The sequence below is a fragment of the Argopecten irradians genome, chromosome 14 (assembly GCF_041381155.1).
Source record: "Argopecten irradians isolate NY chromosome 14, Ai_NY, whole genome shotgun sequence".
In the NCBI taxonomy this organism is placed as follows: domain Eukaryota; kingdom Metazoa; phylum Mollusca; class Bivalvia; order Pectinida; family Pectinidae; genus Argopecten; species Argopecten irradians.
This window is the reverse complement of record NC_091147.1, coordinates 38,975,490-38,994,631: the sequence shown is the minus strand read 5'-3', so window position 1 is coordinate 38,994,631 and position 19,142 is coordinate 38,975,490. Positions and strand designations below refer to the sequence as shown.

At 35.8% G+C, this 19,142-nt stretch overlaps 2 protein-coding genes across 2 annotated transcripts; one reads left to right on the top strand and one right to left on the bottom strand.

Annotated features, from left to right (window-relative positions):
* Positions 1-269: 269 nt before the first annotated feature.
* Positions 270-5,473, bottom strand: LOC138307193 (replication factor C subunit 4-like). Its single transcript, XM_069247826.1, has 5 exons — positions 5,386-5,473; positions 5,157-5,300; positions 3,347-3,425; positions 1,438-1,517; positions 270-393 (listed from the first exon to the last, which is right to left on the bottom strand). The coding sequence occupies exons 2-5, from the start codon at positions 5,279-5,281 to the stop codon at positions 270-272; spliced, it is 408 nt and encodes a 135-aa protein (XP_069103927.1). The 5' UTR covers positions 5,282-5,300; positions 5,386-5,473.
* On the top strand, positions 5,450-13,838 carry LOC138308244 (general transcription factor IIF subunit 2-like). Its single transcript, XM_069249232.1, has 8 exons — positions 5,450-5,556; positions 6,671-6,750; positions 8,672-8,838; positions 10,102-10,137; positions 11,248-11,332; positions 12,080-12,176; positions 12,753-12,896; positions 13,486-13,838. Exons 1-8 carry the CDS (start codon positions 5,479-5,481, stop codon positions 13,606-13,608), a joined length of 810 nt encoding a protein of 269 aa, XP_069105333.1. The 5' UTR covers positions 5,450-5,478; the 3' UTR covers positions 13,609-13,838.
* The last annotated feature ends 5,304 nt before the right edge of the window (positions 13,839-19,142 follow it).

Sequence of the window (19,142 nt, the reverse complement as noted above, 5' to 3'; positions counted from 1 at the left end):
TACTACACTTACTCTGATCTTGTCCCACTAGTGTCTACTGTGACTAAATGTACTACACATTACTCTGATCTTGTCCCACTGTCTACTGTGACTAAATGTACTACACTCACTCTGATCTTGTCCCACTAATTGTCTACTGTGACTAAATGTACTACACTTACTCTGATCTTGTCCCACTGTCTACTGTGACTAAATGTACTACACTCACTCTGATCTTGTCCCACTGATCTTGTCCCACTAGTTGTCTGCTGTTACTATAAGTACTACACTTACTCTGATCTTGTCCCACTAGCTGTCTGCTGTGAAAATCTCTTCACTTTATCACGGACGACACCTATTCCTCTCTCGTCTGATGCATTCAGTTCTAAAACTCGGCTTCTAAACATCTCAGGCCTAGAAGGTAACAAACGTAATTACTGCTAATGAATTGGTATAGAAAATCAGTTTTGTATACAGTATGCCTCTTTGGCTTGGCCAGAAGACTCAGTAGTTTATCATATAGAAGACCAAGGATCAATTCCTTTTGGGAAAACTTGACAGGAACGTGTATTCTCCATTTTTCTACAGAAAAATTACAACCAAATAAACCAGATGGTATATGTCATCATGTACATCGACAAAATCCTTTATAAAATATATATTTCAAAAGTGTTATTAAATTTTATCACATAATCCATCTGTTATTGGGATATCCAGTGATTTTTTTCCTGTGTAATATTTTTTCATACGTCACAGGTGAAATATAACCTGGAGCAATATATTCATTGGGACAAGACGTCAGAATTTTTTTAATGACTTTAGTCATTCTGTTTAGAAATTCATCAACATTTACATTAGGGCTGTAACAATTCAATGATACATCAATATAATCGATCTGAAATTTCACGATACGATCGTATCGTCAGTTAGACTGTATCGCAATATGTCTAGCAATAGTAGTGTGCGCCCTGTAATTTCTGAATTACCTCCCCCTTACAAATAAAATGGCGGCCCAGCTGAGAGATTTACAGCCAAAAGAGGGCACAGAAGCAACCATCTTTCTTTGACACCCCAGTGTCTTTCAAAAGTCAAGTATGGAAACATTTTGGATTCACAAAGGCACGGAAACACAGTGTTACTAAAATATGTAAACAGACGGTGACCTACTGCGGTAATACCACAAACATGCCTGACCACTCATTTACGCCGGCACCATGAAATACACAGGGCGCATGTTTTGATTTAGATTGTTCAAGTTGTCAGAACATGAACTCAAGTTAATCAAAGACAATGTTAAACTTGTCAGTAATATTAAAATACAAAATAAACACTTGCTTGAATTTTTGTATTATGTATCGCGATACCTCATGTTGCACAACACAATATCGGGATACGTGTCGTATCGTGAAATTCACTACGATACTCAGCACTAATTTACATAATTAGGAGATTTCTTACCCAAACAGATCCCTGGCAGCAGCGAGGATGGTTGAGGTTTTACCAGTACCAGGAGGGCCATAGAACAGCAAGTTGGGCAACTAAAAAGCACAAATTATGATTCAATATTTATTCCGTCTTTGCATATTACAGAGTTATCTCCCTTTCAGACAGATATCCATTGTGCCGTCATTTTTTTTTTAGCACAACTCACATCGTTTTCTCCGAAAAGTATGACGTTGCCCTCTGAAATACATGGCGTCACAATCAATACTTACCCGCAAGGACAGATAACTTGGCGCCCACCAAAGAATGATCTATGTCTGACAATGGAAAGAGGGATCTTTTCCCTGCTTTTCAAACATTTTAAAAAATACTACATATAAAATTTGACACAGACCACTTGAGTACTTTCTGAGAAATAGCGGTAACAAACTTCAACAATGAAAGCCAAGATGGCAGGCAGTTGGCCATCTTGTTGACCAATCAGTCCAAAAAGGTACTATGCACAACTGGGGCCCAAGGGGAACCTACATATGGAATTTGAGAGAGAGATTCCTTCAGTACTTTCGGAGAAATAGCGGTAATTATCAAAATCCAAGATGGCAGACGCTCAGCCATCTTGTTGACCGATCGGTCCCAAAATGCAATATGTACAACTTGGGTCCTAGAGGAACCTACAAATGAAATTTGAGAATGATCCCTTCTGTACTTTCTGAGAAATAGTAATAACAAACTTTAACTATCAAAATCCAAGATGGTTGCCTGGCGGCCATCTTGTTGACCGATCAGTCCCAAAACGCAATATGCACAACTAGGGCCTCAGAGGAACCATATGAAATTTGACCACGGACGAAAAGCGATTTGAATAGCCCACCATCTGATGATGGTTGGCTAATAAAAGTTCAGTGATTTACGGGACTCGCCTAGACGAGTCCTGGACTCATGACTTTCCTGTTGGACTCACCAAAATTTTGAGAATTCTCTATATTTCTTTGTACTGGGACTCATTAAAATTTAGTCTTCTGGACTCGCCTTAAAACTCCTACATAAATATTGCTGGTACGTATATATACATTTCTCATAGGTGATGAAATGCTGATTTAACAGACATCATAGTAGTAACTAATTTTCATTTCATAACCGTGATTTACAGGACTCACCTAGACAACTGGGACTCACACCAAAATTTTGAGAACCCTCTATATTTCTGTGTACTGAGACTCATCAAAATTTGAAAATTAGTGTTGTGGACTTGCCTTAAAAAATCCTACTTCAATTGCTGTCATAATTTTAAAATGTGATCAAATTTGACATAAAGAGAAGGTGATCAGCATTGAAACACAGAATAAAAAGACATGAAATTTATATGTAGCAAAGCAAATTACTCAAATTTAACAAATTCTACCCAAATTTAGTCAAATTTTACAAATTGATTAAAGAACATAAAATTATGCTAAATTTTTGGAGAAACCCTGTAAAGGTAACCTCCTCTTATTCCTCATTCAGGAGAAATATCCAGACCAAAATCTATCTTAATTTAATGAGATTTTTTTTTTTCATTTCATTTTTCAAATGTATTTATTAAAAGCAGCAATGAACTTATATCTATTACAGTTCAATATACTTGATCATACAACTATTTTTTTTCAAATACGATTTTAATTCAATTCAAATTTGGAGGAATTTTACCAAAACTTAGTAGATATTTGTGTATTTATTTGAACTATTTTGGAATAATTTCAGAAGATTTGAATTATATATATGAATTTTCATTGAAAAGAGAAGATTTGGTTGAATTGGGGTTTTGGTGGATTTGGGTATTGGGAGTTGTATGAGTAACTGGTTTATCTAGTCCTTCGTTTGGCCCTATCATGTGTGAATGCATTTCTTTTGACAGATGCACATATATGCCACATGTAGCTCTTACATCGGAACACTGCAAGGATTTCTTCAGGACAGCTACCACTTCATCTTGGTAAGCGACATCATCCACACTACGAGGCCGACTGAATAATAAATATTGCACCTGTTATTTCTATTTATGCCAAATGAGCTTGATTGTGGTACATCTATGTTCATAAATATATCAGATTATCTAATATTGGAATTAAAGTCTGGATATTCTAGGATGAGACCAAATATAGAACGGCCTTACAAGTCCAGGACTTACAACGGCTTGTAAACAGTGTGAACTCTGCTACAATTATGTTAAAGAATCTGCATGTTGTCATTAGGACTATATAACTACATTGGATGTAACATCAAATCAAATAAGTCCATGCAATTTACTGTAATCTGTAAGAATGCAAGTTTAACAGGTTGGGCACAACCCTGCATATGGGTTACAGTTACCCATTTGAGTAACATTTACCTGTTCGAGTAATCAATAAGTTACCCAAATGAGGAATATTGTGTAAGAAAAATGCATGAAGTTGTTTTAAACTTTTTTTTATAAAAAAAGAGCGTAATAATTTTGACATGGCACCATTACTCACATAACATAGTACATTATTAATCAAAATGGGACAAACTTCATTGTCTCAATTTTGGTAAAAGTCACAAAATAAACCACCTCCATTGCTTACTATGGTGCTAAAAATAGAACACAGGTAAAACTCATTCAACCATGACATTTGCACTGAATTTCCCTGATAGCTATACACTGAAGTCAATGAAGAGCACCTAAATTGTCATCTTACAAAGTTAGACAACAGAATTTGATATTTCACCCACAGAAACATAGTCTTTGATCAGTTGTAAGGCATTCTAAAAATTATGACGCCCTTTTTTGATAATAATTTTTTAAACAACATTATGCGTTTTCTTTTCACATATTACTCAATCAGGTCGGGGAGAAGTCCTGATTTGGCTATTATAGCCGAATACGGCTATAATAGCCAAATATAGCTATATGAACAGTGGGAAAACACATGGAATCTGCCGAAAAATGTATTTTAAAGCAAAAAGCGAGTGTTACAGTAAATTGGAATATGATCCATGTTCTTAGTTATTACAAAAACAATGTTGAAATCAAAAACTCACCTGTGCAATTTTCTGTAAAATCCCTGGTTTTTTATCGCCATAATAACAGAATGAACAAAGGGGAGTAACTCTAACTGAAGGAGAACTTGAACCATACCCAAGTCCGCCCATTGACATTTTCGGCCGCCGGTCAAAAAGGGGAAAAAAAAGTCGTCTAAATCCCCTTCCGGTTGAAGCGACTCTGACTCGATTGGCACAAATATGGGAGAACATATGCAAGTTATTGTGACCTTCAGATGGATTAGAAATTGGTTAATAAGCAAATGCAGACAACAATTGCAATTTCCTGCTAGGAAAACGATGATTTTACAGAAAAATGCACAGGTAAGTTTTTCATTTGAACTTTGTTATCGTGTCAACTTAGGACAAAGATAACGTACATAGCGCGTAAAACTCTCGCTTTTTGCAACATATACCTCTTCTGGAAGAATCAATGCGTTTTGCCACTGTTTATATAGCTATATTTGGCTATTATAGCCGTATTTGGCTATAATAGCCAAATCAGGACTTCTCCCCGACCTGTCAATTGGGTAACTTATTGATTACTGCAAACAGGTAACTGTTACTCAAATGGGTAACTGTTACCCATATGCAGGGTTGTGCCCAACCTGTTTAACTATTCAGTATACTATATACTTTCTTGTTAATCTTATGACGATTTCTACCGTTGACATGTATTGTAGTAATGGTCTTACTATTTTTCTACCCATGGAACCTGTTTTGTCTTCTTGGACTGTTCGTCTTTATCAGCACTTGTAGACGCTGTCTTTTCTTTGGCTCTTTCTAAAGCGGCACTGCCTCCTTTCAAAAATGCATGCATGTTGGTCCTCTTTCCTTATCTGTAAGGCAATGAGAAATGCTTATGCTCAATGCTTTCCTTATGCGTAAAGTTTTTTTTTTTATAAACACACAAATATTGCATACCACTTATTTCCCGCCAAGTCTGAATAAACAGGAAGTTGATACTTTATCCATCTTCGTGATTGAAGAGTTCCATACACAAAACGACTGAGGACCATGCAGGACTTAGAGCGAGCTCATGCACCTAAGGATGTTGATGTTGCGGCAGCTGCCCGAGGAGTATGGCTGGTCAAAGTTTGTATTTCTTTTGATTGTGTTGTTTTACTTTTTATTTCCCACGTAACGTTTTATCCCTTTAAACAGCTGCCATACGATAGCAATAAAAGATAGGACCCATTTTGATGCTGTGTTACAAAAAGAAATTAGAGAATACACCGCGACCGCCTTTACTCTAGCTTAATTCGACAGATTTCGTCCTGAGCAGGAATCGTCCACTCATCATCCAGAGCTTACATCGTAGCTTTAACGCCAAAAACTGTAAAAAAATCACTTGAATATTGTGACCAAAATAAATCTGATTTAATGTCAAATGATAAATTGATATTTGATCAGAACATTATCAAAACATTTTGACGGAATATATTAAGGTTCATGTAAAGGCTTTAACCAGTGATATTTCGCAAGCCTACAACTCATTACTGTGCTGCAATTGAACAAAACTAACTTCATTAATTGTTGGTATATACCCTGGCTGGATATGTAATTTGTGAAGCTGCTTGTAAATTTCAGTAAAATAAGAGAAAAATGTATGTTTCTGGAGAAGACATAGAACTCGTGAGAATTGCATTGATAGCACCAAATAAGCATGCTATCATGTTCAGTAGGGACTATGCCAGGTACTCCAACAGTTTGTTTGGCAAAATCGGACCAGCGAATAGCGCAGGAGCCTATTGTTGTAAATGCAAATGGCTGCTTTAAATGGCGGATCACAAATATAGCATATAAGAAGACCTTTTAATTGATACTCTGAACATGACAAGAAGACTATTTACGAAAAAAAATAGTTAAAATGTGGACTTTCGAGACTCTTTCTGGAAATTTGCATTTTCGCCCCAAACAGATCGGTTGAATTATTTTTTTCCTGACGTCATTTAACTGTTTTTGTCTGACATCACAATGAATTTCCAGCCAATGAAAATCAATGCAGGTCATATATATTATGATATAACACTAGTGACATTTGCAAAAATATCACACGGGTGAAATCACTGGATATCAGGCGGATTATGTGATAAAAATTTATAAAAAATGTTTATTTACATCAACAACATAGTTGCAATTTATTATCCAGACATATCAAAATGGTGTACATAGAAATAAAACAACATCTATAATTCTTGTTTTTAAGGTCCCAAAGTACCTATCACAGAAGTGGAAGAAAAGCACAGGGAATCATGATGTTGGAAAACTGAAGATAACTACCTCTAAGTATGTTTCTTTATTAGCTAGCCTAGTACTTATTAGTAATTATTTTCCTTATTTGGAGGTGTCAATCATGTTGGTCACTGGCCAAGAGATTAAGACTATAGTCCTTCATCTAATTACAAGTTGAGACTCAGAGTTGCCATTATGCTGATGTTGTTTTCTGGGTACTCTGGCTTTCATCCATTTTGTTTTATCAACCCCTTACTGCACAGGATTTTTAAAGAAAATTTAAAGTAATAAAGGAAAAGTATAAATGCATTTTTAAACCTTTGGAATAACATTTTGTATAACAACACCATATATGTATGCATTGTTCATCAGCTGATGCTTCTAATAGGGCTGTTACGAGTACCCGAGTACCCGGTTACGGGTCGGGTTGGGGATGTAACCGGTCAAAAAAAGTGTACCCGGGTACCCGTCAAAATAGGAACAATTCGTCTGGATGTACGTAAACAAGTCTAGAACGTATATCAAAAGTATTACAAAATCCAATTCATTTGTTTTTGTTTTCACTCACCAAGGATGACACCTTATCTTTTCAATACATTTTATTTCTCATGACCGTCTTTTGATGCTTGACGGACATGTGCACTTAAATAGGTCACACTATAGTCATATCGGATAACACAAGAGACCGTCCGAATGTAGTACTTCCTGTTGCGCATGTGCAAAAACATTTCCTCTGGGACTGGTATATGCTACAGACACGCTGGTTAGACTGACACTTTACGGCAGCTCATTAGCAATTATGAATGTCAAATAGAAATGAAGTAGACAATTAACGACTGAAGCTATCTTTACTGAACTCACATATGATTTCATCGAATCTCTGTCGATCAACCAATCTTGCTAAACAGCAAACATAACGTAACTCAATTTGTTACAAAAGCAGTAGATCTGTGTCGAGTACCCGGGTACGGGTCGGGTACTAAAATTCGGGTACCCGGGGACAAAATTAAGTACCCGTGACAGCCCTAGCTTCTAATATTCTCCATATGTTTTTTTAGCTCACCTGGTCGGATGGGGCTGACCCCCCGGGGTCCTGAGGGGCGGGGTCAAAAAGGGTCAATTTGGCTATTTCCATATAAACAACTTCTTCTCTGAAACTAAGCATGGGATAGCATCCATACTGCAATGGTAGCATCCTTATAGGGTGGGGATTCAAAATTGTACAAATGATGGGGCTGACCCCCCGGGGTCCTTAGGGGCGGGGCCAAAAGGGGTCAATTTGGCTATTTCCATATAAACGACTTCTTTTCTGAAACTAAGCATGGGATAGCATCCATACTGCAATGGTAGCATCCTTATAGGGTGGGGATTCAAAATTGTACAAATAATGGGGCTGACCCTCCAGGGTCCTGAGGGGCGGGGCCAAAAGGGGTCAATTTGGCTATTTCCATATAAACAACTTCTTCTCTGAAACTAAGCATAGCAATTTTTGGATAGCCATGCAATACAGCCTCAGACGGCATGAGTGTATTGCCCTAGACCAGCCAGTATTACACCAGTAGGTATGAAAGAAAATTAGTTATTTACTGGTTTACCACCTACATGGCCCTGCCTATTACTAACAATGTCGTTTAGATATCATACTGATGGAACTCTGATCCAGGGGCATGGCTTAAAGGGGGCATTTTGGTACATAATAACTGAGCAATGACTTAAAGCATTTCTAAGGTGCAGCAATAAAATCAGTCATATTTGACTTAATGTGCTGAGATTCTATAATTCACACCTGACATGTGCACCTTTTACATTACATTGTATGATTGTAGCCTCCTATTAGCAAAAGCATGAAATATTCTAATCTCTAAGAGTAAATTGTGTAAAAGAAAAGTTCATTGTTGTCTTCAGGGCTCAGCTTGTAAACAGTGACATTATAAACATGTGTTATATTCCTGAATTAGCATTTTCCTTTTTGCAGATTTCCTGATCAGAAACCAAATGTTGTATTCACACTAAACGACAGTTTAGCCGCTCAGAAGGAGCCAGGCGAACAGCCATGTCCCAAAGAACACAAAATGAAGCTAACAGGACTCGGAAACCAGAACCTTGTTGTGTTTTCACAAGTACCATTGCCTACCACCAAAGGTAAAGCACTGTTAGTTTTACACAGACTTTTAGTTTATTGTCCAAATGTGTTTACCAATACTGTACCGTTGTGGCATTTTGTGGGTGTAAATTTTCATGATCTACTCTTTGAAAATTATTTGTGAGGGTTCATTTTCATGAATTATCTTCGTCACTTTTTAAAGCTTAATTTACACGATAAGCTGAAGTGTAAACCCATTATTTTGATAAATTCCACAGGCATTTATTTTGTGAAGTTAAATGAATATAAAAATTTAGCAAAATTAAAACTCTCAAGAATATTAACATCTGGACAGAATCTAATAAAGGTCAAGCTTGAGCTATTTTGATTAGCTGTTTAATTTATTTTATAAGATCAATCAATACCGAGATTTTCCAATGAGTCGTGTTGATGATAACAGAAACATTGATGAGGGACGACTTGCATTAAGTGTTGACATCTTTTGTTACAAAGAATAGAATTAATACAAATTTTTAAAGTGCAAGATTACAACTATGATTATATCCCTTTGATTTATATCGCAACATTTTCAATCATACCCTGATATAACATATTTTGTGTTAGAACGAATATACGTACCCGGCCTACTATACCTTTCGGCCAGGTACAAATTGGTCCCTATGTGTCGTAGTGGAGCACTGCCTCCGAAAATCACTCGGGCACAGTTTTCTATACTTTTTTGTAGGTTTCCAATTATTTTATGCGTATACATGCATTTACATATTATTTTTCTCCCAAATAAACATAACTACCATTCTTAATATCAACCGTACCGCTCACAAGACGTCAAATTCACAACTTGTGGACTTGCCGTATAAATACCCTTCAGAAAGACCTCCATATGTATTATGAAAAAAAATAATGCCTCGATGAGAATTTGATATTTTATGTGGTTCAGTTTTATTGCCTAATAGGTTGGCGATATCAAACAAGTACGATAAAATGCCAACAAACGTTTTATAATGGTTTGCATAATTATTACTTTGCTCCATTAGCAGTAATAGGCACCAATTGTAGCTCTAAAGACGACACCATTTTCTGTCTAAAAGTCTTTTGAGCTACAATATTGCAGCTAATTTTGTGTGTGCAGTGTGCACTTTTTTCCCTGTATATTTTCAAGTAAAAACTTGGGGTGTGCACTTTACGCAGGTCTTCAGGGATGAATGTGTTAAGAGTAACATTAGTATTCCATAACTGGAAAATATGTAGTCAAAGTAGATAACTCCTGTTTATATTCTGACAAATTTTGTTTTTTGTTTTAGAAGGTGAAGCAGGGACATCAGAATCCATGCCCTCAGGTATTTTGTTATCTGTTCTTGTTTAATGATAGGGTAAATTTTAAAGGTTTCTATATATTTATGCAAAATAACAATATTGTATTATATAAGATTACAGTTTCAATATATATATACATATTAAATTATGGTATTTGAACCAATAAGCACCGAGGTCGGGGAAAAAAATGAATGGGTGCTTAATATGCGCAAATATAGGCTAATCAGATGTAGAGTCGCAGAAGTTATTAACTATACGTTTACTAGCACACTTATCATCACCTTCAGAACTGTTTAATTAGAATAAATAAAATGTTAATTTTCATAACGCGGGTCGTTTTATGTTTCCCGCCGTCGTCCTAAATGCCGCGCGGTAGTTGACTATCACTGCGCCAGACGGCAAAACAGCGAAATGAATCTCCACTTTTATCGTACATTAGACAGGAAATCTTGCATATGTTTGGTGTTGTAACCTCATCTTAAGCCATCTATATATATTTTCTTTTGTTATTAATGTTTTTAAGAAACCTTTAAATTTTGCTTCGGAAAGGTAGTGGGCCTTTAAGTCAATGTAGGTGAAATTGTGGCCTCACAAAGGGGAAGGGGTGTTTACTTATTTATTTACAGTACAAGTTTACAAACAGTTTTAGTTGTTCTAATTGATCAATAATAATTACCATATTTCATTAGAGATCGATCGTATATACAGAGGGTTACGTGGGTACATGGGGCCCAACTTTTAGGTGCGACTTAATTATTTACAAGTGCGACTTATATATGTTCGAAAACTGAAGTGTAAAAAAACGTAAAAAGGCTTTTGCAACTTATACTCAGGTGCGACTTATTGTCCAGAAATACGGTATTTTTTTTAAGTATGATAATGATACATTGTATATGAACATGGTTTCCAATACATCTTTAAATCACATAAAATTATGTATTTCAATTAAACGGTATAGTTTAGATTTATGGAGTTAAAGATGAATGATGATAATGAACTATTGAAGAGAATTTTTTTTTTTTGTCAAAAAACTTAAAAAACATAAAATGAATGATGAATATGATGATGAACTGTTATTATACAAGAGAACATGTTTTTTTGTCACAAAATAAAACGTAGAATTTGTCTTGCAGAGAAAATTGCACTGGAGGGCAGAGTAATCCAACGGGCTGAATGTACACCTTTGATCAAAGATAATAAATACCTGGATTTGAAACGGTAACGTAGAATTTATGAATACTGTATTCGCTGTAATTAACGCCCTGGGCGCTTAAAAAATTATAACATAGGGGGCGATTCTTAATGAACCAAAATGTAAGTTGTGGACGAAAAAAATCAGCAATATTTGAACTCATTCTATATTCATGACACATTAATCTGTTACAGTAAATATGTAAATATGCATAAGCCTTTTAACCAATGAGACACATTATTATGTCATGATTCATGTGTAAAAGACTCACAAGTTCATGTAATATAGGATATAATGCTGATTCTAGAGGCATCACATGTAAAAACATTTTTAAATCCATGGGATGGGGGCGTTTATACAACTTCAACTCCTTCACAGAAAAGGGGAGGGGCGCTAATTATGGCAAGTACAGTATCTGATTAAGAATGGAAAAATGGGTTTAATTTGATTTGAAATATGAAGCATAAAATTCTTCTCTGAAAAAAAAATGTCTTATCTGAAATCAGCAGAAAGATGAAAATGATATTACTTTTCTGAGCAGTAATGTATGATTCTTCTATGAAGTATGATTCTTTAAAAAGAGAAATTCTCAGAATGCATGCATTTTCTTTTCTGAAATGCAATTTCTGTAGAAACATGTAATTCTTTTTTGAAATGTAATTATACAAGAAACATGAAATCATTCACTGAAAGGTTATTTCACAAGAAAGATCAATTTAATTTTTTAATGTGAACATGTGCTGATCTGTACTTGTAATGTTTTATATTTTCAGATCACTCACAGAGACGACCAACCGTCCAAAGAGGGAAGTCATACAGATTGACACTGTCGTCACGTCCTACAAGCCCGTCAGTAACCACAAATTCAATGTATGTATACCTGTCAGTAACCACAAATTCAATGTATGTATACCTGTCATTAACCACAAATTCAATGTATGTATACCTGTCATTAACCACAAATTCAATGTATGTATACCTGTCAGTAACCACAAATTCAATGTATGAATACCTGTCAGTAACCACAAATTCAATGTATGAATACCTGTCAGTAACCACAAATTCAATGTATGTATACCTGTCAGTAACCACAAATTCAATGTATGTATACCTGTCAGTAACCACAAATTCAATGTATGTATACCTGTCAGTAACCACAAATTCAATGTATGAATACCTGTCAGTAACCACAAATTCAATGTATGTATGTATACAGTCAATAACCTCAAATTCAATGTATGTATACCTGTCATTAACCACAAATTCAATGTACGTAAACCTGTCTGTAACCAAAATTTTAATGTGTTGTAGATTAACATGTATATACCTGTCACTGCAAATCACCGAAAATGTTAATTATCACAATTTCTTTAATCACAACCCTGACAAAGTATTATCGTTTTCTATTAGCTGTGATGTTGTATAACAAGTTATCTCCCCTTACAGTTGATACATGATGAAAAGGTGAAGAACGAAGGGAAGAGGTTGCGAGCAGACAAAGACAAAGTTATGGACATGCTCTTCAATGCGTTTGAAAAACATCAGTATTACAATGTAAAAGATCTGGTGACTTTGACTAAACAGCCAATTGTAAGTTTGTTTTTCGGCTCACCAAGTTTTACCCCATTATTTAATAACCAGGCCCCAATTTCTCGAAGCAAACTTAAGTCCCAAACTGACTTAATTCTTAAGGTTTTTTTTAAGTTACATAAGGAGCAAAACTTAAGTTTTGACTAAAGTCTGCCCTTTTGTTTCGAGAAATCTGAGCCTGGCAACTATCTTATTGTCTTAAGCTTATTATCTAAAGACCTAGTTGAATGGATTCATGTTTCAGAAATGACATTCCTAGGGTTGACTTCTTGACATTATATACATTGTACATTTCTTTGATATTCTCATGTTTGTGATACATGATGAATTAAACATGTAGATAAAAAATATCAAAATGTCTAAACAATTATTTGAATGCATTCACATTTCAGAAATGTTATTCTTAAGGTTAAATTCAAGAAATAATCTACCGGGGTATTTCTTTGATATTGTTATATTTCAAATAATTTGTGTCTAAAGTGTCTGGTTGTTTTTGTGTAGACTTATCTCATTTGTTTGTTTTTGTTTAGAAAGAGATACTAAAGAAAGTTTTTACATAATTTGTTGTTTTTTGTTTGTTTTCGTTTAGACCTACCTGAAAGAGATACTGAAAGAGATATGTACATACAACATGAAGGCACCACATCGGAACATGTGGGAGCTGAAACCCGAGTACAGACATTATAAAGAACCAACACCCTCGGATGGCTGACAACAAAACTGCAAGCTGAACACGCTATCATTGATAGTATTTTCTCATTTGTTGATAACAAAGTACATGGATCTTTCTTTGGCTGCCATATCTGAGCCACTTCATTTAACACATATTATTGTTTTATGCCACAATTTATTAGGACATTTTTGGTGAGATTACTTACCTGTCTTATCTGACGCACTGTCAGTACAGTATTGGTAAGATTTACCTGTCCTATCTGACGCACTGTCAGTACAGTATTGGTAAGATTTACCTGTCTTATCTGATGCACTGTCAGTACAGTATTGGTAAGATTTACCTGTCTTATCTGACACACTGTCAGTACAGTATTGGTAAGATTTACCTGTCCTATCTGGCACACTGTCAGTTCAGTATTGGTAAGATTTACCTGTCCTATCTGACACACTGTCAGTACAGTATTGGTAAGATTTACCTGTCCTATCTGACACACTGTCAGTACAGTATTGGTAAGATTTACCTGTCTTATCTGGCACACTGTCAGTTCAGTATTGGTAAGATTTACCTGTCCTATCTGACACACTGTCAGTACAGTATTGGTAAGATTTACCTGTCCTATCTGACACACTGTCAGTTCAGTATTGGTAAGATTTACCTGTCCTATCTGGCACACTGTCAGTACACTATTGGTAAGATTTACCTGTCTTATCTGACACACTGTCAGTACACTATTGGTAAGATTTACCTGTCCTATCTGACACACTATGAATACAGTATTGATAAGATTTACCTGTCCTATCTGACACACTGTCAGTACAGTATTGGTAAGATTTACCTGTCCTATCTGACACACTTTCAGTACACTATTGGTAAGATTTACCTGTTTTATCTCACACACTGTCAGTACAGTATTGGTAAGATTTACCTGTCCTATCTGACACACTGTGAATACAGTATTGATAAGATTTACCTGTCCTATCTGACACACTGTCAGTACAGTATTGGTAAGATTTACCTGTCCTATCTGACACACTGTGAATACAGAATTGGTAAGATATACCTGTCCTATCTGACACACTGTGAATACAGTATTGGTAAGATTTACCTGTCCTATCTGACACACTGTCAGTACAGTATTGGTAAGATTTACCTGTCTTATCTGACACACTGTGAATACAGTATTGATAAGATTTACCTGTCCTTTCTGACACACTGTCAGTACAGTATTGGTAAGATTTACCTGTCCTATCTGGCACACTGTCAGTACAGTATTGATAAGATTTACCTGTCCTTTCTGACACACTGTCAGTACACTATTGGTAAGATTTACCTGTCCTATCTGACACACTGTCAGTACAGTATTGGTAAGATTTACCTGTCCTTTCTGACACACTGTCAGTACACTATTGGTAAGATTTACCTGTCCTATCTGGCACACTGTCAGTACACTATTGGTAAGATTTACCTGTCTTATCTGACACACTGTCAGTACAGTATTGGTAAGATTTACCTGTCCTATCTGGCACACTGTCAGTACACTATTGGTAAGATTTACCTGTCTTATCTGACACACTGTCAGTACAGTATTGGTAAGATTTACCTGTCCTATCTGACACACTATGAATACAGTATTGATAAGATTTACCTGTCCTATCTGACACACTGTCAGTACAGTATTGGTAAGATTTACCTGTCCTATCTGACACACTGTCAGTACACTATTGGTAAGATTTACCTGTTTTATCTCACACACTGTCAGTACAGTATTGGTAAGATTTACCTGTCCTATCTGACACACTGTGAATACAGTATTGATAAGATTTACCTGTCCTATCTGACACACTGTCAGTACAGTATTGGTAAGATTTACCTGTCCTATCTGACACACTGTGAATACAGAATTGGTAAGATATACCTGTCCTATCTGACACACTGTGAATACAGTATTGGTAAGATTTACCTGTCCTATCTGGCACACTGTCAGTTCACTATTGGTAAGATTTACCTGTCTTATCTGACACACTGTCAGTACAGTATTGGTAAGATTTACCTGTCCTATCTGACACACTGTGAATACAGTATTGATAAGATTTACCTGTCCTATCTGACACACTGTCAGTACAGTATTGGTAAGATTTACCTGTCCTATCTGACACACTGTGAATACAGTATTGATAAGATTTACCTGTCCTTTCTGACACACTGTCAGTACAGTATTGGTAAGATTTACCTGTCCTATCTGACTCACTGTGAATACATTATTGGTAAGATTTTCCTGTCCTATCTGACACACTCTGAATACAGTATTGGTAAGATTTACCTGTCCTATCTGACGCACTGTCAGTACAGTATTGGTAAGATTTACCTGTCCTATCTGACACACTGTGAATACAGTATTTGTAAGATTTACCTGTCCTATCTGTGACACTGTCAGAACAGTATTGGTAGGATTTATCTGTGTTATGTGACATTGCCAGTAAAGTATTGGTAAGATTTACCTGTCTTATCTGACACACTGTCAGTACACTATTGATAGGATTTACCTGTCCTATCTGCCACACTGTCAGTACAGATTGGTAAGATTTACCTGTCCTATCTGACACACTGTCAGTACAGTATTGGTAAGATTTACCTGTCTTATCTGACGCACTGTCAGTACACTATTGGTAAGATTTACCTGTCCTATCTGATGCACTGTCAGTACACTATTGATAAGATTTACCTGTCTTATGTGACATTGCACTATTGGTAAGATTTACCTGTCCTATCTGACACACTGTTGGTATAGTATTGGTAAGATTTACCTGTCTTATGTGACATTGCCAGTAAAGTATTGGTAAGATTTACCTGTCCTATCTGATGCACTGTCAGTACAGTATTGGTAAGATTTACCTGTCTTATCTAGCACACTGTCAGTACAGTATTGGTAAGATTTACCTGTCATATCTGGCACACTGTCAGTACACTATTGATAAGATTTACCTGTCCTATCTGACGCACTGTCAGTACAGTATTGGTAAGATTTACCTGTCCTATCTGACACACTCTGAATACAGTATTGATAAGATTTACCTATCCTATCTGACACACTGTCAGTACAGTATTGATAAGATTTACCTGTCCTATCTGACACACTGTCATTACAGAATTGGTAAGATTTACCTGTCCTATTTGACAAACTGTCAGTATAGTATTGGTAAGATTAACCTGTTTTATCTGACTCACTGTCAGTATAGTATTGGAGAGATTTACCTCTCTTATCTGCCACACTGTCAGTACAGTATTGGCAAGATTTACCTGTCCTATCTGACACACTGTCAGTTCAGTATTGGTAAGATTTACCTGTCCTATCTGACACACTGTCAGTTCAGAATTGGTAAGATTAACCTGACTTATCTGACACTCTGTCAGTACAGTATTGGTAAGATTTACCTGTCTTATCCGACTGTGTGTTGGTTGATTTATCATGCCTGTAGCAGTGTACTACATGAATTTGTATGGCGATACAGAAAACAATGGTTTTATGTGACAAAGATTCTAATAGGGTTTCATACACTGATTTTATAAAATTGAAATACTGAATGGTATTATATATATATACCAGTAACTCATGTAATAGTATATAAGTCTTTCTAGTTAAACATTCTTGAAGGCATTTGTAACCTCTATAGGTTTGACTCAAGAATTAACGTTGATGTTTTTGTTAATTGGTTTGTATCAAAATTTGAATTTGAAGATTTAAATGGAACATCATGAAAGTGAGATGAGGTGTTTCGTATGATTTATGATGACTTTGTAAGGTAAAATGATTTTGAATGATGAATGACAGACTTGAAAGGTTGAATATTTTGTATGATTCATGATTCGTATGGATATTGTTTGTTGTGTGAGACTTATGTTTAGCATGGATATTGTATGTTTTGTATGATTTTATAAAATTGAAATACTGAATGGTATTATATATATACCAGTAACTCATGTAGTAGTATATAAGGCTTTCTCGTTAAACATTCTTGAAGGCATTTGTAACCTCTAAAGGTTTGACTTAACCTTTTAGTACAAAAGATTGAATATCTTGTATGAATAATGATTTAATAGTATGGATATTGTATGTTTTGTGAGATTTATGTTTTAGTATGAAAGATTGAATATCTTGTATGAATAATGATAAGTATGGATATTGTATATTTTGTGAGATTTATGTTTTAGTATGAAAGATTGAATATTTGTATGAATAATGATAAGTATGGATATTGTATGTTTTGTATCATTTATATTAGGTTTGATATAGCGAATGCATGTATTTTGAACACTTGAAACTGTTAGTGCTCTAATTGAGAATTTGGTGCATTCATCGTGAGGTAATTAAAAGTAAAAAAACATGTTTCATATTTTTGTTATATTTTCAGCAGTTTTGTCGCTCTGGCAGTAATCTACATAGTTCCTCATGAAACAATCAGGAGAACATAATCTTCTACATTTGTTTTGTGTCACACATTGTTCAGACTTTCTTCTTTGTGACATCCTTCTTGACGCTGCCTTAATTTTTGTCGTTATGTTGATCATCCGGCCTCAGGTTTTCATACTTTATCTAGTTATATTACATACATTATGTGTTTATCCCATTCTCAATATGCCAGGGGTTACTATCAATGATGTTACATCCACCCCTGGACTATCTAATTAAAAAAAAAATAAGACAGTTCAGCAGAAAAAACCTGACCAATTACAAGCCTGCAGAGACTTCCTTTGAAGATTACAGAAAGAGTGACACCCAACTTCAAAGCCACACAGTCCAGGGGTGTATATAATGTCAGTGATAGTAACCCCTGGAGTATCAAGGACATAATCACAAATTGTTAATTACTCCTTCACCAAGAACAAACTGTCCCTTATGAAAATGAAACAAATTGAGCCTGATACCTAATAGATATCTTCCCAAAGTATGAACTGAGAGGTAACCAGAGAGACAGGTCCTCTATAAGGTATGAACTGAGAGGTAACCAAAGAGAGACAGGTCCTCTATAAGGTATGTACTGAGAGGTAACCATAGAGACTGGTCCTCTATAAGGTATGAACTGAGAGGTAACCAGAGAGACAGGTCCTCTATAAGGTATGTACTGAGAGGTAACCAGAGAGACAGGTCCTCTATAAGGTATGAACTGAGAGGTAACCAGAGAGACAGGTCCTCTATAAGGTATGAACTGAGAGGTGACCATAGAGACAGGTCCTCTATAAGGTATGTACTGAGAGGTAACCAGAGAGACAGGTCCTCTATAAGGTATGAACTGAGAGGTAACCATAGAGACTGGTCCTCTATAAGGTATGTACTGAGAGGTAACCATAGAGACAGGTCCTCTATAAGGTATGTACTGAGAGGTAACCAGAGAGACTGGTCCTCTATAAGGTATGTACTGAGAGGTAACCATAGAGACAGGTCCACTATAAGGATGTACTGAGAGGTAACCATAGAGACAGGTCCTCTATAAGTATGAACTGAGAGGTAACCATAGAGACTGGTCCTCTATAAGGTATGAACTGAGAGGTAACCAGAGAGACAGGTCCTCTATAAG